Raw genomic sequence first — 22,485 nt, forward strand, 5'->3', positions numbered from 1 at the left:
GATGTGGGCTTCAGTGAGGAGCAGATGGTACAGGGGAGCTGTGAGGAGCCAGGGAGGGTGTGGCTGGGGGGTGCCCAGCGCAGCTTCTGGAGGGTGGAAGGTTTCTGGGAGCTCCCACTCATTCCTGGTAAAGCCCTTGGTCCCATATTAGGTTGGCTTCCATGTTATAAGTTTGGATTTTTGCACTCTAATTAGGGGGCTGCTTTTCTTCTAAGCTGGGTGTACATCTGCCTTGGAGCCCCCAGACCCAGCTGGAGGTAGGAAGAGGGAGGTTGCCAGCAGCAGGCTTGATCATAGATTGCTCAAGGGGAGGTGGAGAAATTAGACCCGCAAGGCGATCAGGGTCCAGGGAGGGAGGGTGAGAGAAGGGCTTTGCACCAGAACATGCCTGGCTCGGGGCACCTCCCTGCCTGTGGGTCTGCTGCCTCTGTGGGCCGGTTAGCTTCTCTTATACTCATGAGATGTATGAGATGAAGTCACAGGCCTGATGCTGCAGCTGCAAGAAGGTGACAGGTGCTCTGAATCTAAGCAAATCCTGTAGCGTGGTCTCCTGCTTTGTTTCCATCTAAACATCTGTCCACTCACCATCCATTCTTCCATCCATCTGCCCACCTAGCGTACAGGTCCTAGGCTGATTCCGTGCTACGTCCCATGTGTGATGTGTTGCTGGGGAGGAGCCGCACGTGCCACGGCTTTGCGGGGAGGTGGAGAGGCCCAACAGATAGTTTTAGGCCATGGGGCAGGACAGGCCTGGACCGACTGGAGGGGGGCACACAGGTGCTCGGGGCAGAGCGGTGAGGTTAGTGACAAGGAGTGGCAAGTGAGGTGGGTGGTGGTCAGGTTTGGAGGGGCCCGCAGCCAGGGTCCTGGGGGTTTGCTGGGATCCACAATGTGAAAGGATGATCATCCCCTTTTTTCTTCCTTCCTTCCTTCCTTCTTTCCTTCCTTCCTTCCTTCCTTCCTTCCTTCCTTCCTTCCTTCCTTCCTTCCTTCCTTCCTTCCTTCCTTCCTTCCTTCCTCATGAGAGACACACAGGCAGAGGGAGAAGCAAGCTCCATGCAGGGAGCCTGACATGGGACTCCATCCTGGGTCTCCAGGATCACACTCCGGGCTGAAGGCAGCACTAAACCACTGGGCCACTGGGGCTGCCCCTCATCTTCCCTTTTATTATTTTTTTTATTTTATTTTTTAAAGATTTTATTTATTTATTCATGAGAGACATAGAGAGAGAGGCAGAGACACAGGCAGAGGGAGAAGCAGGCTCCATGCAGGGAGCCCGAGGTGGGACTCGATCCCGGGACGCCAGGATCCCGCCCTGGGCTGCAGGCAGCACTAAACTGCTGAGCCACCAGGGCTGCCCCTCATCTTCCCCTTTAAAGCAGGGGAGAGTCCGGACCAAGTTTAGCTGTGGGGAAAATCTCCGATGGCCAAGGGGAGGATGAGTGGCGAGGGGAGGCCGGAGGTCACCGTGGTCCAGGTGGGAGGTGATGGTGGCCTGAACTTGGGCAGTGGCTGTGGGGATTGTGTGGATCTGAATCCTTGTGTGGCTTGCGTGCCCTCCTTCCTTTATTTGCTCATAAATGTTCGTGAATGTTCGTTGAGCTTCTGTTCTGTGCAGGCCTCTGAAGCTGCAGCTGGGGATGCAGCAGTGACTCTTGCAGATGGCGGCCACACTCTCCTGAGGGGACTGTGCAGGGATGGGGATTCCTGGGCTGGGCTATGATTCTGGGTTGGGGCTCCCAGGGCTCTGGGCTCTGCACCAGCATTTCCTCTGCATGCTACCCAAAGTGGGGGCTCAGGAGGGGAGGGACATCATCCCCCCATGTGCTCCCACCCAGCATGCAGTCCCAGCTCTTCATCTCCTGGCTAAAGAGCAAAGCACAGCTGGTTCTTTGGGGATGACTTGCCCACTTTGTGCCCCCAAATAAGTCCCTCTGCTCCCGACTTTAATAATCTATCTCTAAAGGAAAAAAACTAAAAAATAAAAATCCATCTCAATGAGCATGACTGCTTGGTAGCTTTGCAAACCATAGGGTCCTGTGACCCTTCTCAAGTTTAGATACTGAGGCTCCTCTCCCTCCCAAGTTTATTGGCCCCATTTTAAAGGTGGACAAACGGATGCCTGGGTGGCTCAGTGGTTGAGCATCTCCCTTTGATCCCAGGGTTGCAGGATCAAATCCCGCATCAGGGTCCCTGCATGGAGCCTGCTTCACCCTCTGCCTATGTCTCTTCCTCTCTGTGTCTGTCTCATGAATAAATAAATAAAATTAAAAAAAAATAAAGGTGGACAAACTGAGCCCAGTGAAGTCAGGACCTTGCCTGAGGTCACAAGCTCCTAGAGCAAAGCTGTGGTGGGAACCATTTGGGTTGAGTGTCTCAGAAGACTCCTCCTCCAGGAAGCCTGCCAGCTGAATGAGGAGCCCTGGACTTGGTGTCCCGGGGCTGCTCTGAGAGTCCTTGGAGCAGGGACACCGAGTTCTCCCCGGGACAGAGTGACTCCTTGGTTTTTCATGACACAGCCACAGCAGCAGCCACAGCTGACACATATTGAGCACTTGCTGTATGCCTGGCACGGCTGTACTAAGAATCTTCTCTTTGATTTCGTTTAAACCTGGTGATATCCACATTGGTGGGAAAGGCCTGTTTATTTTTATTGCACAAATGAGGACACAGAGGACCAGAAGGGCTTGGTAACTTCTTCGGGTCGGTTTAAAGATTCGGGTAAATGAGCAGTTTACCCTGTTCGCCATTAATCTTTCTGAATTAGGTGAATGAGGAAGAGATTTTAATTCAAATGTCATTGCTGGGCACCCAGCCTTCCCCTCCCCCCAAGTGACACACAAAAAGCAAGACTTGTCAGTGTGGGGTGGTGTTGAGGTTGGGGAAGTTGGAGGGCATGGCTCTGGGCCTTGCAGGTGACAGCAAGGGAAGTCCTAGGATTGCTTCAGTGGTTCTCCTTAAGCTCTGGCCTCAGTTGGAAAGAATTTCAGTTTCAACCTCTCTCCTCTATGTCCCTAATTACAGGCCTGTCCCCCCAGATGTCCACCCAGCCCTATGTGCACATAGCAGTTGAGAGCCTCCCATGTTCCTGGCTCTGGGCTAAGCATTGGGCATTCCATGCGGCATGTGGGGGGCATGGTCTGAGCCCTCCTACCTTGCCTAGTTGTCTCTTTTTTTTTTTTAATATTGTATTTATTTATTTGAGAGAGACAGAGAGCATAAGCAGGGGGGAAGGGCAGAGGGAGAGGGAGAGGCAGGCTCGCCACTGAGCAGGGAGCCTGACATGGTGCTTGACCCAGGACCCTGAGATCATGACCTGAGCTGAAGGCAGACACTTACCTGACTGAGCCACTCAGGCACCTCTCAGACTTGTTTCTTTTGTGTTGTTTCGTTTTAAAGATTTTATTTATTTATTCGTGAGACACACAGAGAGAGAGGCAGAGACACAGGCAGAGGGGGAAGCAGGCTACATGCAGAAAGGCTGATGTGGGACTCGATCCCGGGGCTTCAGGATCACACCCTGAGCCAAAGGCAGCTGCTCCACTGCTGAGCCACCGGGCACCCCTCAGACTTGTTTCTTAAGGAGAAACGATGCTGGGGATGCTGGGGGTGGGGGTACTACCCTAGGATGAAGGGGTCAGAGCAGGCCCTTTTGGAGAGAGAAGTTGGCCTCCCAGAAACAAAGGAGCCACCCCATGTGGGCGATCGGAGGCATGTGTCCCAGGCTGGGCTGTCACCGCATGGTGGAAATGCTCACACAAAGCAGGAACCCTTCATCTCTTTCTGGATTAATAACTTAACGAGATGCAAAACCATGTAAATGTACCATATGCACTTACGCTGCGTCAGAACTGAATCCGTAAGCAGCCTCTGAGAGCTGCTAGGAAACGTGGTGGTGCCTCTCCCACGCTTCCTTAAAGCCAGCGGGAGGAGGCAGGAATTGGGTCAGTCTGTTGTCACGGCAAGATTGGCTTCACACGGACAAATCAATTCCTAAAAATCGGAGTATTTAGGGAAAATAATCCCTTATCTTCAGACACAGTTACAGTGACGACTAGACAGGGTACAGGGGGAATTACACAGACAGGCCCACTGGGATGGTCATGAAAAGGGAAATATTTTTAGGGCTGGGTAATGCACACATGAGCTCATGCATATCTGTGCACGCAGGCACATCTGTGCACACGCATGTCGCTACACTCACACCCACGCACTTACTCGTTCACTGTCTCCTCAAACGTTATGCTAATTATGCTATTAGTAGGTGCTCATGGGTGCTATTTCTGGCCCAGCCGTTCTGGATTTCTGTTCTATCCTGGAGCCTTGAGTCAGCAGTTCTGGTCCTCAGCTCCTGGCTTTCACTGCGCTGCTCCCAAGTAGGGCAGCCCCATGGCAGGCTGGGTGTCACTGCTATTCAGGCGTGGAAAGTAATGCCCCCCAGACTAGCTGACGGGTGGCCTGCCTGGTGAGGGGCCGCTGCTCCGGCCAGGGACCTCACCAGGACCCGCTCTCTGTTTCCAGTGAGGGAAGGAGCAAGACACCTTGAGCTTCTGAACGTGCCTGTTTGTGTTTTCATCTTGGAAGCATTGCCACCCCAAAAGGCCTCCCTGGAGCCATGGGGAGGAACCCTCTCCCCACGCAGAAGGGGCACCTGATGTTCTCAACCTGTTTCTCCAGTCTGGCCTTAGAAACCTGCTTTGCTAAAAAAAAAAAAAAAGAAAAAAAAAAAAAGAAACCTGCTTTGCTGCTGATTTTGGCAGCTGGGAGGTCCCATCTCTGTTTACACCTGCTTGTTTTTCTTAAAAGATCTGCCCCCCCCACCCCCACCGAGTTGCCTCTAAAACCAGTCAGCATAAGCTCTAGAGGAACTCAGTGGATTAACACATCAACCTTCGAACCAAATACGGTATTTAATCTCTCTTAACAGGCCCTGAAAAGTACTTACAGACTTTTCTGTTCTTGGAAATATTTCCCTGAGAAGAAAGGTGGATACCACTGGCTGTGTTCTTGATCTGAAAGAAAGGCGGCTGGTCCAGGCACGTCAATTATTTCTCTTCTTCCCAAGTTTGAGTGAAACTTGACTTTATTCCTGAGTATGAGCTTGAATATTGGAGGTCAGAGTTTTATTTGACCCACGTCCACCTTGGACCACCCTGTTTTTGCCTATGACCTTAAACCTAGTTTATAAAACTAGTCAGAGGAACAGGTCTGGATTATCCGAAGACAGTTATTACCTTTATTACCTGAGAAAGGCCACTTAAAATGAACCCATGTAATAAATCAAAGGTTTTTTTTTTTTGAGGATTTTATTTATTTCTTTTATTTATTCACGAGAGACACACACACACAGAGGCAGAGGGAGAAGCAGGCTCCCTGCGGGGAGCCTGATGTGGGACTCGATCCTGGCACCCCGGGACTCAGGATCACGACCTGAGCCAAAGGCAGACGCTCAACCACTGAGCCACCCAGGTGCCCAATAAGTCAAAGTCTTATGGTAACAGCGTGGAAAGGGTTTAGCTGTGACTTTACCTTGAGAAAGAAATGAGAAATTATGAAAATGGTTAGTTGTATATATAACAAGATGTAGGAGGTCATGATTACCATATGCTAGTTTTTAGAACGAACAAAGCATTCCAGCCCTGGGTGACTGCCTGAGTTTCAGGGTTGCGAGTTCCTCCCCTCACACGCGAGTCCCTTCTCCATACACCCATGAGGGCTTTAAGAGTTTTCTGAAGGGCTTCTCTCAGCATCTTGATCTTGACATTCCCTCTTCGAAGCTGTCTCCTTCTTCGTCCCTCCGATCCCCTCTGGTGGTTCACCGATGGCCGGCTGTCACGGCTTCTCCAGAATCGGTTTCTCTGACTTAGGGTGTCCTGCGTGTTCCCCCAGGTTTTAGCTTCCTTTGCAGTTGGCAGCACGGGGTATTTGCCTGATGGTCGTCGAGAGACAACTGGTGGCCACTTTGAAGCCAGGAGGGCTTCCTTCCCTGTGGGAGGGGAGGACCGAGTCTGTAAGTGGTTGCTCCCTGGCCCATCATCCCCATCAGGCTGATCCTTGCTTCCTCCTCCATAACCTTGTTGCCGTGGCAACACAGATGCTGGGGACGCTCTCCTCGGGATGGAGCAACTGGAAATCTGTCCTCTGGGAACTTCTTGGCTTTCTGATGTTACCGAGTGCCTGGGGGTGGGGGCGGGGGGCTGAGTAGTCACTGCTCTGCCTGCAGAAGCCGCCCCATGACATTGATGTTACCTTGGCAGAAGGGTCTCTTGGCAGAGGACCCAGGGGAGAATAGGTTGAGAATGTCAGTCACAGGACACCTGCTCATCCATGGAGTGGCCTTTTCCTTTTTTTTTCGAACCCGCTGGGTTTTATGAATTCTGTGACTGATCACGATTGTTGCCCTTTTCGCTTTGGCTGTCGGGAAACTTAGGGCCAAGCTTATTCCAACAAATACTTCCGGAATAACGTTACCCCTCCTGGCTTCCATACACCTTTTCTAGCTGAATTTCTTCTATGGTCTCTTGAATTGCAAGCCTAAGTGCTTTCTAAATTTAGGTAGGGTCTGTTCCCTAAAAAGTGATCCCAGGAGTTCTCCTGCATTTCCATCTCAAATGAGCTGAATGAATTCGGTAAAGACAGAAGGATGTTGAGGCTCTTATTTCGTCTTCTTGGACTTGGCGTTATGTTACTGATTCCTCCTCCATGTGATGAGACTTCTGGGCACTAACTTAAAGTTTTGCATAGACCTAGCGTTTGCCACACCAGCCTGCCTGCCTGCCTTCTTGTAGGAAGCAAAGACTAACATTGTAACCTGCATTCTTAATTTTGAAGTAAAAGTGTGTCTCATCTCTCTTTCTTTTCTGGCACATCTTGGGGTGCCTCTCTGGGTGCGACAGTAAAACCCTCAACCTCCATTCTCGATCATGACAGAATTGAAAGGACTTACCCCACAAAGGGTAGTGTTTGGAGCCGTCTTTGCTTGGAAGGAACTCTGGAAGGTCTCATGGGTAGGATATGGTGAAGGTGGCAAGGAAAACATACAGTAGATCAGCCCTTTCTAAAGAAGAAAGGGAATGAACTTCCTGGAAGAGATGAGATTTTATCTGAGCTTGTGCTTCAGCCTGAGGAAACCACTCTGGCTCCTAAGGGCGAGGATGTGAGGTTGAACGTTGGAGTCTAGAAGATGAATAGATTCTTCTGGCCCCAGAAATGAAAGAAACCCATTAGTCTTCTCCCCTTTCTCTGTTCATCAGATGATTGAAGACTTTTTTAAAAAAAAGATTTTATTAAAAATAAATAAATAAGTAAAGATTTTATTTATTTATTTGAGAGAGTGAGCAAGAGAGAGAGGGAGAAGCAGACTTCCCACTGAGCAGGGAGCCCAATGCAGAGCTTGATCATGACCTGAGCCGAAGGCAGATGCTTAACCGACTGAGCCACCCAGGCGCCCCCGGATAATTGAAGAGTTTTGCCAGGACCTCCTCCCACGCCCTCTGAGGTGTCATCCCCATATGTTTATGGAGCCCTGGCTGCATGTAGGGCATGCTGCATGGCTGGAAAGCAGAGTGCAGGTGCAGGCACATGGAAAAAGTGGGATGAATAGGATGAGAAAGTGCCAAGGCTCCGACGTGCCAGTGGTTGAGAGAAGTCTGAGGGCCTGCCGGGACTGACCCTCCCAGGAACTGACCCGGAGCTAGGACTGATACCCCAGGAGGCGTTGAGAGAACTGGGAAAGGTGGGGTGGGGCACCTCCTCGGCTCTGCGGTCACAGGAAGGACCCTGGCTCTGCTCAAGGACAGGGTGGAGCGAGTCATAGGATCAAGGCCAGGATATGGAATTGGGCCGCTGTCAGCTTCTGGAGCAAGGTTGTGTAACATGAGAGATGTGTCTCCAAAGCCCATGGAAGAGGATCTTAGATCTGTAAAACCTGGCGGGGAGTGTGCCTGAAGTGTGCCACTCTTGCCCACACTTGGTCCTGTTCATTGGACCTGCTGGTCTCAGGGTCATGTTCACATGTAGGTGCTGAACTCAGGCCACATGGGAGGCCCGAGATGGAAGAGCTGCCACTGGGTGGAACCCTAGGGGGAGGGCAGGGAGCACAGAGTACTGAGACAGGGGTTGGACTTTTGGGGCCTTGGGCGGAGGAGAAAGTTGCAAGCAGGCAGTTGATGGTACTGTCAGATGGAGCCTGGCTCAAGTTTGACTCCTGAAAGAGAGGGTCCACATGGTTTCGTGTAGCCTCCCCGCCGGGCCCCACCCCGAGGTATTGGACGGTGGTGAAGACCGGGGACTTAAAGAAACAGGACCCGGGCCATTCTCCATCTGTGTTTACATTCTTAGTGCTCTCCAGATGGGTTTTTTTTCTGTGATCTGACCTACTTTTCTTCAGTGTGTGTGCTTGGGCTAATTAGCAGTGCAGGGGTCCGTTGGTCCTGTTTGGAGAGTGTGGCTGCTATGGCAACTGGAGACTTCTCTGAGGCCACAGGCAAAGATAGAGCCGCTCAAGTTTGTCTCGGGCTGTCAGAGGTGCTTCACGTTGCTCGCCCTTCTGGACTGTGGCTCAGTCCCTTGGACCTTGGTGGGATTTAATCTCTACCATATAATTTATCTCTCAGTTACAGAGATTTGATAGACTCATTAAACACTTACAGGCTGGGTACATGGCAAGTGCATTAAGATGTGTTAAATTACTAATTGTGTTACAAATGATGGGTGCACCCCTTGATTTACCCAGGTTTCTAGGGTGTCTGGGAGATGTCACCAGGAGGGTTGGTAGTAAAGCCCATCTAAGTGGGCCTAGCCTGCCCTCAGGGTCCCAGAATATATGTGCTATGGTCCAAAAGCCCCAAGAGGGGCTGAGTTTAGGATCTCATTGCAGCCCCAGTTAGAAGTTCCAGAGATTACTGGCTTGCTCTGGAGGGGAAATGTTCTGCTTGGGGCAGCCAGGGTAAAGTCTGGAGAACGGGCTGGGAATGAAGAGGTGGTAAGGAAGGGAGGGGCAGCTGGGCCACGCGAAGGGAGCCCCTTCTGGGAGAAAGGCCCGGAGTCAGCAGAGGGGAGCCGTGACATGGCATATGTAGCCTCAGCCCGGATCGTGGCCTGAGGCGGTGCTCAGTGCAGTGTGAGTACTGGGGGAGCAAGCGCTAGGAGCACTAACTGCATGCATTTTAGTAATTCCAGATGGAATCTGTGCTTTCTCACTGTGCGAACCCATGATTGAACCTTTGTGGAATGATTTGGGGTGGGACGGGGAGGAGGCAAGGAAGAGGGGGGCAGTGACAGGCAGGAGTGCAGTGTATGGGGTGGTGTCTGTGTCATGAGCGGTCCCTGTGGATGACCAGAACCCAGGGCTCCACGGAGCACTGATACGAGGTCACAGGGCCCTGGACCGTGGTTTCGGGTTCCCTTGGTCTGACTTGAACAGTTTGTCTATTTGCTTCTTGTCAGCCGGTCCTCTTGGTCCTATCTGTGTATCTTCAGCACCTTATCTTGATCAGCATGGGCTGCTGTAGCAAAAACCAATGTGGTCTGGGGGGCACAAACAAAAACACGTACTGCTCTCAGTTCTGGAGGCTGCAAGGGTGACAGTGTGGCTGGATTCTCAGCGAGAGCCATCTTCCTGGTTTTGCAGAAGACAGCCTTCTTGCCGTGTCCTCACTTGGAGGAGAGGGAGAAGGGGGTGGGGGAAGCACATTTGCAACCCGTGGCAAGCCCTTGTCTTCTGGAATACTCTCCCTCCCTCCGTTTTTCTGTTGGCTGAATTACTAGATGAGCAAATATGTTTTAAGTATGTATAAACTGAGCATCAAGAGGTCCCGAATGAGGGCGTGAGAAGCTCTTGTGTAAGCACACTGTGCAACTCGTCACGTGCGGTATTCCGTGGCATCACCAGGCCCCACGTAGCACTGGTCTCTCCCCTGGTTCTCAGTGGTGTTGTAGGCATCACGGAGTTGGTGGCAGCGTAAGTGAAGTATCAGTGTGTCATGACATTTGAGTTGTTGGGGTTCTAAATCAAAGCACTTCATTTTACTGCTTCCTCATTTCCTTAATGGCACTTACTTAGGGGAAAATGCTTCTCGTAAAGAAGGAAAGAAAATTAGCACTGCACAGCACCAGTTAGGGGCCGGCTCGTGGGACTGTGTGTGTGTGTGTGTGTGTGTGTGTATATATATGTGTATATATATATATATACATATATATATATATGTAAAATTTTATTTAATTTCCCAATACCCTGCAAAGTAGATGCTTTCTCTCTTCTGCCAGCTGGGGAAGCAGAGACTTAGGCTGGTTGAGCGGTTGGCTCTAGGCGACCCCATAATGAGAAAGAAGTCAAGATTGGAATTCCCAGCTCATTTCAAAGCTCTCTCCTGCTTTTGCAGGAAACCCCTACCTGCTGAGGGTGAGGACTCTTGGATTGTTCCGTGCTTTCATGTGTCATGAACAAAAAAGCAGATGGGTTCTGATTGTGGTTCTGCCAACTTTGGCTCAAGGCCATACTCTCCGTCCCCAGGGAAGGGGTCACTTTCCTCAAAAAACTAAGTCTACGTTAGTGCTTATGAAAGAAAGTTTCAGCTCCACATAATGTGGTGGCTTGGACTCCCAACTGCCCACTGGACCCAAGAGATCTGCTTTCTGAGGGGAAACCAACCCTCAGGTGCTGGAGGCCAACATATCACAAGATCTCTGCCCCCAGATGACACCCTGCCCTGACAGTGAGTGATGGCTTCCCCGGGGACGCTTTCTGGAGCAAGCCTCACCAGGCCACCCTGATGGTGACTCTCCAGGAGACTGACACAGTCATCAGCCATCTTCATGGAAATGCAAAAGTCTCAGTATTTCCTGGAAATTTCATGTGTCCTGGGAAAGAGTTTGGATTTTTCTGGCTTTTTGTTTGACACTGATCTTAAACAGGCACAGAAGAACATCAGCCCACCACGACGTTTAGAACCATCCTGACATTTTGAGCTGCAACCTCAAAAGTCCCTGTCCAAACATCCTTGCCACAGTTTGAGAAAACACTCTCCGTGTATTGGAGGAAATTTGAAAATGCTTTGAGCAGTCCTGTTTTCCTTTTATTTTTCTTTTGGCCACAGTTTAGATGCATTTTAAGCTTGCACCAGGGGGTGAAGACCTGCGAGGTAAAGTGTAGAAGGGTTTTCAACTTAGCCCCAGGGACTCACTTTAATTCAATTGTCAGTCTGCCTTCGGAGCTCAGAATACAGTTGCATTGAAAGTAGAGCAGAGGCAAATGGTCAGGCCCCCAGGTGTGCCCTGAACCTCTGAACCTGTGAGAGGTAAAACCTTTCTGTAGAAGCTTTTGGTGAGAAGGCCCAGGAGCCCAAGCCTTGAACCTTCCTGAGGTACCTGTTGTTAGGTGGGGGATTGGGCTGGCTGGGTGGGCATTGTTGCCCTCAGCAGGGCATGGGGTGCTTTTGGAATCACAGAGATGGGCCGTTTGATGCAGGTCACGGCAAGCTGCCTTTTCCCTGGACACCTTGCGGGCTTACCAGCTCGCCTGGCCTCTGGTTCCGATGAGCCCTTGTTCAGGGCTTCCCCGTAGAGAACTGGTGGGCGAAGATGGGGTTGCAGGCCCTGTGCTGCTCTCTCTCCACCTTGCGCACCCCGCAGCCTCCACCGATGGTGCGAGCACACTGGAGGCCGGGCCTGGGTTCGCTGTGAGCAGGGATGAGGCTCATCGGGCTCCAGGCCCGGCCGCCGGCCTGAAGGAGGCAGAAGCGGGCAGCGGCAAACCGCACGCGTCTTGCACACTGCGCACCGCAGCCTGTTTACCTGCGGCTCCCCTTGCACACGCAGGCTGGGGCGGGAACGTGCATTCCCTTCCTCCGGGGTGAGAATACCCCCACTTCTCTCTGCATCCGCCCGGCCGTGACCACCACGCCCCTGCCTCCGAGGGGAGGGGGGGGCCGGGGGGCTCCCCAGCGCGCCGTTCATTTGCATTTCAAAGCCACACAATGGGGGGCGGTGGGGGCGAGGCTGGGGGAGGCTGCGTGGGTGGGTGCCGAGGGAGGGTCTTCGCCCTCCCCCACCCCGTATCCGGAGCCGGCGGGGGAGCTTTGTGCAGATGCGGGCGTCGGGGCTGCTCGGCGGTGATGACATCACCGAGTGGCACACAGAAGCCGGCCGCCGGGGTTAGGAGCAGCCCCGCCTGGACCACCCCGCGCTCGCGCTCGCACGCGCCCCCGGGCAGAGCCGCGCACGGCCGCGCTCGCGCGCACTGGGAGGCGCGCACCCTCGCTCCCTCGCTCCCTCGCGCGCTCGCTCCCCGGCCCCTCGGCCGCAGCTCCCGCCGCCCGCCGCCCCGCCGCCGCCGCCACGGATGCCAGCGGCTGCTCCCATCTGCAGTGCAGCAGCCCCGGCCGCCGGCCGGTCCGCCCCGGCCCCCGGCTCGAGGAGTCGCGCCAGGACGCTGGCCCCGCTCGCGGCTAGTCTGCTCGCCAGGGCGCAGCGAGGATGGGAGGGTCGCAGTCCCTGCAGCCAGTCCCAGCCAGCGACCCGAACCTGGAGGCTTCCGAGGCAATGTAAGTGCTCCGCGGGGGCCGGCCCGGAGCCCCCCCCTCCGCTCCCCGGGAGGAGGCGAGGCTGCCCGGGCTTTGTTAGTGTCGCCTCTCCTGCTGCCGCTGCAGCCCCGAGCCGCGGCTGGCCCAGAATTCTCGGCAGCCTTGCACGGCTTCGCCTGGTGGCTGCTCCCCCAGCATTTGATGCTCCCTCTGCAAAGAGCATCTGGTAGCCCCAGGGTACTACCCCTCCTCGGGGGCGGGGTGGGGGCGCAAAAATGACCCCGGGGCATTGGACCTCAGGTGTTCAGCAGCCCACTGCATGTTCCGGGGCTCCCTGCCATGAGCATCTTAACTCTGCACCCCCCCCCCCCAGCACAGTGGTATTTCCTGCCAGGGAACAGCCGGGCATCAACAACGGCCTCTTGGGAAGAACCCTTAAGTGTGGCAGCTTGGTGCCCATGGAGACAGACCGGTTTAGGGGCAGCCAGTCGCGTGGCAGGGCAGATGGCGTGGATCGAGGCTGGGAGACATTCAGTCCTCTTAGCCTAGGCATCCATACTCACTCTGCTGAACACTGTCGAGGACAAGGCTGCTGGCTATTATTAGTGAAGCCAGCCGAAGTCTCGTCATTGGTCCACTGGTCCAAGCAGGGTTTGGCTGTGCATTGATTGATTCAGGAATCCGATCTTTTCTCTAAACCACAGAGCCGGTGTGCTCAGAAGTGGCCCTTATCCTGGATGGGTGTCCGTTAGAATTGGCATTTCTGCACGGTTTTCTCCGTTTCCTTTCCAGGCGTGTCTGGAGGATGGGGCTCACTGAGCAGATCTGGCTGCCGGGGGCGGGGGGCACCTTCCAGCAGCTCAGGCTTGTGTCCCGAGTGGGCCTCCACATCCCAGCCTTACCTACTCTGCTTTCCCAAAGAGAAGAATGTGTTTCAAATAGAGTACTGGGGGGGGGGGGGGCCTTGGGGGTGGGGAAGTAGGTAAAGTGGTGGGATCCTGAGAGCCATTGATGTGTAGATTAGAAGATTTGCCAGGATTGGTCTGTGTGTTGTAGTAGGGACTGAGTGCCATGTGGGGCTTCCTCACTGGTCCCCACGCCTGGGCTTCAGTGAGGAGCTGTCTCCGTGCGGTGATGTAATGCTAGGCTGAGCCTCATGGTTTTCTAGGCTCGTCTCTTTAGCAGCGAACCATAGTTAGGAGCAGGTGTGCACTGATCATTTGTCTTCATCCTTGTAGCTTGGGAAAGCGTCATCTTACCACGGGAGGCACATCGAGCTGGAGACTTTTTCCTTTTTTTGATGCCGTGGGCCTTGGACTACGCCTACCCTGTGTTTCGTCCGGGTGTAGTATTGTTAGATGCGTGGAAATGCGTACCACCATGAAAGGCTCCAGCCTAGGCAGAAAAGAACAATCTCAACCTATGTATTAAAAGTCTCTAAACCGGAAATTGGTTAATCAGTGGGAGTCACCAGCTTAGCAGGTATCAGGACTCACGCCTGTCAAAGAGCTTACGAGACTTAGAAGAGACAATGTGACCGCATGTTTGGGAAAATATGCTCTTCAGCCATTGGAAATTCAGCTCACCAGTCCCCAACATCCCCGCCCTCTTTCCCTGCGGAGTTAACAAACAACCAGTATTCTGTTGGCTGAGGGCTGAGTTTGGGGAGATTCTGTTTTAGGCAGAAGCTGTGTTTTTGGAGAAAGCCCCGAGGTACTGCCCTGTGGGGATAGTGGTGTTTCAATAAAAGTCCAGGTTGATTGGCCACATTGTGCTGGAAGCTGCTTATCAATATTGCATGGTTGAGTTGGTCCCTATGCACCAGCCTGAGGCGTCTCTCACTGAACTGCTACTTCTGCAATGTCTCTAAATAGTGATCTTTAGGATAGTCCTCTTACTCATTCACAGATCCCACTCTCCATCCCCCTAACCTTTTTGTTTTTAAAAACGGAGAGGGACTGGTTGGGGCTGGTGCCATTCCCAGCAACTATTCTCTAAAATCCCATCTCTGCATCTGAATAACAAGGGCTTGTTTTTCTAGTATAGAGTTGCTCACTTCCAGTCCAGAGATTTTAACAAATGTATTAAGAGAGGACCCCTATTCTGTACAGGCACAGGCCTTTCATGATAGTATGTGTTTCCATGCACCTAAAAATGTGTGCTTGTGAATAATACACAAAAGTGTGTAGCAAGCACATGGTCCGTGGTGAAAAAGAGCCTTTCCCTATTTGTCAGGGTTGCGGGGGTGGAGATGGACTTGGGGTGCACACCTGCTGATATACCGTCCATGACACGGGGAAATCTAGGCCATTTTCCTTTTTTTTCCCCTGAAAGGTGAGAGTTGGACCTGAGTTGGGTCCATGTGGAAAAGTGAAACCCAAAGACAGAGGGAGGCAGGATGATTTGGAAGTGCCTGCTGGATTTTTTTTAGTTCCAGGATTTCTTTCCTCTTGATTTCAGGTTTTGGGTGCCTTTGGGTGGCTCTTGTAGCCCTGGCTGGTGACCTCACTCTGTACAGAGCACAGTAGGGTCAGTGAGTGGGGGTGGAGGTGGGGTGGATAAGACCCTAGTCCTGAGTCTCCTGTGTGGCCAGTAGAAGCCTGAAGCCTGGAGGGGTAGAGCACTGGGAGGCTGGGAGTTGGGGCTGAGGGATGAAGGCTCAAACATTAACCCTTTCCTGACTCCTCCCAGGGTAGTCCCAGAACTGCTGCCTTAGCTTCCCCTAAGGGCTTCTTACAAATGCAAGATCTCAGGCCCCAACCCAGACTGGCTGGATCCAGATCTCCATTTTAACCAAAGATTTGTAAAGATGCTGGGTGAGCTGTAGACTGAGAAAGTTTGAGAAGCCCTGAGCTAGCTAAGTCCTCTCTCCATCCTGGTCCCTGAGGAACTCTGGCCACTTCTCTGGCTGGTTCTTTCCTGTCTGGGAAGGAAGTTCTGGGAGCAGCAGTAGCCCCTGTTTCCAAACAGAGCAGGGATAGCGGGGAGAGGAGACATCCACAGCAGAAAACACTCCCTTCCCCGCCTGGAGCGCTGGGAAGTGCAGGGAAGGGACCGGAAGTGCTAGAGTGAGTGTGGTCTCCGCTATTGATTAGACCTGCCATCTATCAGATCTGCCTCAGATCTGCCGTTCCTGCCTTCCTTCCGCAGCAGCCCCTTTGCGGCTGGCCTTCTGCTAAGTGGAGCAGCGTGAAGTATTTTACTCTTTGTTTGATTGGAGCCTGCCTCCCTGTTCCCAGGCTCCCCGATGATCAGATAATGGATGCTGATCGATGATCCATGATCGACTAGGGGAACCCATGCCCCTGTAGATCAGAGTAGGAGGGCCAGGCCGGGTGGAGAAATGTGACAAAGCCAGGGTAGCCTGTCCTGGGGGATGGTGAGGTCCTGGTGGGTGGTGACGCCTTGGTGGGTGGTGAGGCTCCCTGGTGGGTGGTGAGGCTCCCTGGTGGGTGATGAGGCGCCTTGGTGGGTGGTGAGGCCCTCTGGTGGGTGGTGAGGTCCTCTGGTGGGTAGTGAGGCTCCCTGGTGGGTGGTGAGGCCCTCTGGTGGGTGGTGAGGCCCTCTGGTGGGTGATGAGGCACCCTGGTGGGTGGTGAGTCCCTCTGGTGGGTGGTGAGCAGGGAGGCAGAGGAAGGGAAGTTTATAGAAAGTGGCAGGTACACAGTGGAGGGGTCAGGCTCGGACTAAGAGAAGGATGTGGCATCTGCCAGGATGGAAGAATGGGTTGAGAGCACACTGGGGGAATATTGAGGAGTTTGGGCCCGGGCTTTGCGATGCAAGCAGTAGTTGAGAGAGTGACCAAGGCAGGAGCACTCGTGGGCGCCACCCCTCTAGGGGGCTGGACCTCTGCACCCATCTGGGTCACAGACTTGGAAGCGGAGCCTTGATCCCTTCCTTTCTCCTGTGGCCCCCAATCCTCTCTCTCTGTCTGTAGCTCTTGAGAAGGCCCAGTGACTCTGGTTCTGCCCACCCCGTCACCTCAGGAGGGCTCCTCAGAGGGAGGGCCATGACTGTGAAGACTCGGAAGACAGGAGCATCGGACTGTGGCAAAAGTGGGGACATGGGGTGCCTGGAAATTGCTGGCATTTCAGTAGCTCAGAAGGGGCCAGAGAGGGCTGCTGGAGCTCCTGACAGGAATTTCTCTTTAGGCCTCAGTGGCTCTCTTTCAAAGCCTTGTTTCTGGAGGTGACCCTTGGCTCAGTCATTTAGCTTAAATGACAGCATCCCTAATGCGGGCTGCAGACGGCTGCTCAGCTCTGGAAACATTTCTCACGTTGGATATTAGCGTTGGGCAAAATTAGTAGTTTGTTCCCCCTAATGTTGAATAACTGCAGTTATTCATGCAGTGGGAGTTGCCTGAGTCCTGAGACAGCCTGGGTGCTGTCTTAGTTCGGGTCTGTTAAGACAAAAATACCACTGATGGGGGGCCAGGGGCCTTAAGAGCAGACACTTAGTTCTGGAGGCTAAGGTCTCAGATCAGGGCACTGATGGATTTGGTGTCTGGTGAGGACCCCCTTCCAGGTTTGATAGATGGTTATGCCCTCAGTGCTTCCCTGACCACAGAAAAGGAACAGAGATTTGGTCCTTTTGTGGTAGGAAGGAGAGAGGGAGGGAGAAGGAGGAGGAGAGAGAGAGGAGGCTGGGGGGCAATGGGGAGAGAGAGAGAAAGAGGGACCTGTCTCTTCTTTTAAGGGCACTGATAACATTCACGAGGACTCCACCCTCATGACCTGATTACTTCCCAAAGGCCCCACATCCAGATACCATCACACCAGGGATTAGTTTCAATGTATAGATTATTTGGGGGGAGCGCAAACAGAGTCCATAGCAGGTCCTTTCCTCGGCTGTCATTTCTAGATATCTCCAGCATGGCACCTGTCACAACAGGCCCTTTACGACTTTGTTTTTCTTTCTTTTTTTTTTCTTTTTAAAGATTTTATTTACTTATTCATGAGAGACACAGGCAGGGGGAGAAGCAGGCTCCATGCAGGGAGCCCAATGTGGGACTCGATCCTGGGTCTCCAGGATCATGCCCTGGGCTGAAGGCAGGCGTCAAAGCGCTGAGCCACCCAGGGATTCCCCTTTACTACTTTCTCTCTGGGGTTTACCAGTAGGCATTCTCTAAGGTGAGCTCAAGGCCAAGAACATTCCAAGGCCCTCCAGGTAGCTGCCGGTTGTCTGAGGAATCATGCCTTCCCTTTCTGCTGGGGCCCTGGGATGGGGTGCCCACTGATGGGAGGGTGAGCAGCCAGGACTGGCATATTTATGGAGTGACTGCGGGTGAGCGTTACAGCTGTGACAGTAAAGTCTGGACCACTCTTTCCCCATTGACCCTTGACCCCTAACCCCATGTTTCTTTCCACAGTCTATGGTCTCTTTCTCTGGCTGTATCTTTGGTTGCTTAGGAACCACTTTAGCTTGAGATATGATTGGCTCTTCTTGCCAGATGGATTGCCTGAGCCGGGGCCCGAATTCCTGGGTAAGCAAAGGATGCTGAATAATTCCATCCTTTCCCCTTAAGATTAATGATGAGGACTTAGGCATTGTAAACAGTTGCTCCATGAAAACCCATTGTTCATGGACCAATACTTGTGTTTCTGATTGGACAGGAGTCTTAGGGGGAGCCTGGTTGGCCAGGAAGAGCTGACTTAGCTTTGCTCATACACACGCATCCTGAGCTGGAAACAATCGCTCAGATGACACTGGTTCTGTTTGTAATTACAGATTCACGTTAGCAGTTGTTTCTAGAGAGCAGGTGGGTGCTGTTTGCATCCCCAAACACGGGAACGGAGCTGGATGCTGCAGTGTCAAAGCCAAGAGTGAGAAGTTCTGTAGCCCTCTGCAGAGTAGACTAGATTTAGCAGAAACTTGTGTGTGCTGGGTGCTTTCCATTATAGAAATGATATATCTCTTAAGCCTATGAGACAGGCACTTCCACTCCCATTTTATAGGTGGTGAAACTGAGGCCTCTGGATAGTTTAAATCAGGGGCTCAGCAAACCTTTTCTATCAAAGCCTGAAGAGTAAGTATTTTAGACTCTGCAGGCCATCTGGTCTTTGTTGCAAGAACTCAACTCTGCTGTTCAAGTGTGAAAGCCGTCATAGACAATTGGTAAACCAGTGTTCTAGCAAATCTTTACTTATAGAAACAGGTAGCTGGTTGTAGTTTGCTGACCCCCCCGGTCATACAGCTGGTTGGTGTAGTTCTGGGATCCGTGTCCCCTACCCTTACGACCATTCATGAGCACAGGGGTCTTCAAGTCTTTGGCCTGGGCCACCTTCTTTGTCTCTCTCTGCTCTCCCCAAGACGTCTCACGGACTCCAGTACTGTTAGGTACCAAGAGCGCTCTGGTTGATACGGTTCCCTCTCCTCTTAGCACTGCGCACATCCAGCTGCTTACTTCGTATCTCTGCTGGGCTTTCTGATGGAGAGCTCGGGCTTAATGTGTCCAAAACTGAACTGATGACTTACCTTCTCTCAAACACAAAAAAACGTATATACAAAGTAACCCAGTCCCACCCCAGCTCCCTGTCTCAGCACGTGGCACCCCGGCCAGCCAGCCGCTCCATCCGGACACCTCGTAGTGAAGCCTCGTCTTCTCTTCCTTCTCCTTCTTTCTTCCTTAAGCAGACTGGATCGTGGCCCTTCCCTGTGTCTGTGTCCCCCCTTCCCCGTGGGGGTCTGCAGGATGGCCCTCCCACCTCCCTTTGCCAGCTTTTCTCCTGCCACACTGATCACCCATCAGCGCCTTGGAACACGCAGCGCTCAACTACCTCAGAGCCTTTGCACACACTGTAGGTTGTCCACAAAGCATCCTGCGCCGTGCTGGCCTGGCTGGCTCCTCCTCCAGCTTAGTTCTCGATGGCTTTTCCTGCTGTTACTCTCTGGTGCTGTCTAGTAGGACCTTGGGGGATGATGGAAAAGTTCTATAATCTGCACTGCCCAGGATGATAGCCACCTAACCGCGTGTGGCTCTTGAGCACTCGCAATGTGTGCAGTGCCTCCAAGAAACTGGATGTTAAATTTTAATTGAAATAGCCACGTCTGGCCAGAGGCAGTTGTGTGGGACACCGCGGCTCTGCCTCCCTCTCGTGTATGAGTTCTTCGTAACACTCTGTGCATTTGTAGTTATTTGATGTGTCTCTTTTAACTGTTCTCATCAGCGTGGAAGCAACCCGAGAGCATTCTGTTTGTTACGCTTGTCCCCAGTATCTCGCACAACGCCGAGCACATAGTACGTCCTCAGTAAGGATCTTGTTGAGTGAATAAATGCATGGAGAGATGAATGAGTCTTACTGGCACAGGAATGGAATGAGTCTTACTCCTAGGCACATCTGCTCCACACTGAGCTGTGCAGAGGGGCCCTGCAACCAGGAACTCGGAGGGGTGGGGAGAGGCTTGGCTGGACCTCGGGTGGTAAGGTTCTATGGGCCCCACGTTGAGGACTGGACGCATGGCCACGGGGACAAGCCAGCTCAGTACTCTGCCTGCCTGTCACTACCATGTGGTGTCACAAGAGCCTGCCAGTGCCACTGGGTGCAGGAAGCGTGACACTGCCTAAATGCTCTTGCCCAGAGCATCCCAAGAAAGCACACTGAAGCCTGCAGCTGATGGCAGGTCGGTTGGTGACACTGGAGCCTGTCTCCTTCCTGTGCACCACAGCCCTACTGTCTCCCCTTCTCTCCTCCTGCATGGTTTGCTCCTCTTAGAGGACTGCGCGCCCAGCTCCCCTCTGCTCCGCTCAGCGCTGGCGCTGGCCATCTCTCAGCTGGAGTCTCTGGCCTGCCTTCATCTCCTTCCACCTGGGAAGCTGCTCCTCTTGGGTGGACCAGGTGGCTGCTGCCTTAGCTACAGAGGCTTATGAGGAGGCTGGGGTGGCGGGTGTGGACAGCAGTGGATTGCTTTCGTTTCCGTGTTCTTTGCCTTTGTAAAGGAGAATAGCTCCAAGGGCCAGGAAGGTGGGTCTTCTGCACTGAGCATCCCATGGCTGTGTAGGAAAGTACCTGCTGGGGTCGTGGGACTTCCCAGAGCTTGTTTTGCACCTGCCAGCCCTCCTGATTTAGAAGGCTGTTTCTGGGTTTGCCCCTTCCATGGTTTCCTCTGTTTTGTCCTTAAGCAGAGGCAGCAGCAGCCTCTGGCTCTGGGCAGTGGTGGCGGCAGCCCCTGGCCTCAGTTTGCTCTGTGTTGTTGTGCAGCTGACCACCCAGACCCTATTGGGGCCGGTTTGCTGTCAGCATCCAGGCTTCACTTACCCCCAGGTGTTGATGGAGACCCAGAATCTGAGAATTTTAGAGCTGAGACATCAGGATCTTAGAAGTCACAGGGAGCTTATTCTTAACAGAACGGTTGTTTCAGATCCCACAAGCACATCATTTGTGAAACAACCACTTGGGCCTTTCGTGCTGGTCTTTATTCAGAGGGAGTCCAGTAGTCATTTTTAATCTCTGTCCCGTTAACTTCCAATTTGCTAAAAAATATATTTTAAGATGGACCGAATTATTTGATAAGCATGGATCAGGGCATCTTTCCAGGGCAGCGAAGTAGCTTACATTGCAAATATTCTCTCCAGAGGGATGCAGTGGATAATTTATCTGGGAATAAAAGTGATGGGCTGTCGGCCCGTGGCCCTGGCCTTCCCTTGAGTCTTAGCTTGTGTCTTTGCTCTAAAGTGTCATTTTTTTCTGATTCCTTCCGTCTCCTCAGGGATATTCTAAAGATCAGTTTCCAAAGAGGGTCGCTGTTTTCCCTGTTCATCCTGAGAGGGAATCGGCTAGACATAGGCCATTTGTTGAGGTTGAAGCTTGACATCTTTTATTTTATTTTAAATATTTTATTTATTTATTCATGAGAGACACAGAGAGAGAGGCAGAGACACAGGCAGAGGGAGAAGCAGGCTCCATGCAGGGAGCCCGATACAAGACTTGATCCCAGGTCTCCAGGATCATGCCCTGGGCCGAAGGCAGATGCTCAACCGCTGAGCCACCCAGGGATCCCTGAAGCTTGACATCTTTTAAAGCTCTGCTGCTCTTTGGGCCGGAGAAAAAAATCCAGTGGGACAGAACGACACAGTGAAAGTTGCCAACCTGCATGTGGCTGTCGCTGCGGGAGGAGCCGTGTTTCCTGGGGCTCTCCTGGGTAGGCCCCATCTTTAATGGGGAGCAGGTCCAGGTCTCTGGAACTTCAGGAGCAGTCTGGATCAAAGGGACTCCGGCTTCTGAGAGTTGTTCCTCTTGGCCATTCATCAGACCCTTGGTGGAAGTTGCTCATTGCTAATACTCAGGGGGGCATACCTAGAGGGGTCTGTATTTTCCAGGAAGAAGGCTGGAGAGGCTGGCTTTACTTTGGGGAAAACATCTGGACACTTGTAGGTCATGCGTGGAATTTCCTGGCCCAGCCTCGTTTGGAGCAGGATCCGGTGACTGTGTTCGTTTCCGTTAATGCTCCAGGGCAGAAAGAATGGACTGAAGGCACACTCTGGAGGGCAGGGCTGCCCGGAAGGGAGGGTCCTCACAGCATCAGTCTCCAAGGGTCTCTGTTCTTGGGGAAGAAGGTGGAGGGGACAGAGCCCAGAGTGTGTGTGAGGCAGTGGGGTGGGAGTGCAAGGCCAGCCCAGCCAGGTGGCGTCCCACCCTCAGTCTCCTGGGCATCCCATTTTGACTCTTCCTAAGCCAGTGTCTGGCAAGGTTTTAAGTGCTGAAGTTTTGTGACCAGGAGCTTAGGGTCTGAAGGGGTGTCTCTGGGCAGAGGTGCACCCAGAATGTTCCTTCCTCCAAAGGGCTTTGTGGACTTAGCCTGCACCTTTGGTCAAAGGTGCAAAAACAAACCACGCAGAGTAACTTAGACAAGAGGGTATGTGTCTCCTGTGACCTACAGGGAGGTTTCTTCTAGGAATAATTATTATCAGGAGGCTTTAGATAAAAGGACCCCTCTTGCCCTTCCCCCCAAAAAACTGGAAAAAATC

The 22,485-nt window shown here is 52.7% G+C and overlaps 1 protein-coding gene across 18 annotated transcripts in view; it reads left to right on the forward strand.

Moving 5' to 3' along the window:
• Positions 1-22,485, forward strand: part of TACC2 (transforming acidic coiled-coil containing protein 2) — a 212,078-nt gene that overhangs the window by 120,350 nt on the left and 69,243 nt on the right. For 2 of the 18 annotated variants that reach the window (XM_049103393.1, XM_049103394.1), the window contains exon 1: positions 12,393-12,542. The exons of the other annotated variants lie outside the window; for them this stretch is intronic. In XM_049103393.1, coding sequence (XP_048959350.1) covers positions 12,475-12,542 — 68 coding nt within the window. In that variant the 5' untranslated portion in view covers positions 12,393-12,474. Of the gene's footprint in view, positions 1-12,392; positions 12,543-22,485 lie in introns of those variants that run through there. 18 annotated transcript variants of the gene reach the window in all.

Source organism: Canis lupus, chromosome 28 (assembly GCF_003254725.2).
Source record: "Canis lupus dingo isolate Sandy chromosome 28, ASM325472v2, whole genome shotgun sequence".
Classification (NCBI taxonomy): domain Eukaryota; kingdom Metazoa; phylum Chordata; class Mammalia; order Carnivora; family Canidae; genus Canis; species Canis lupus.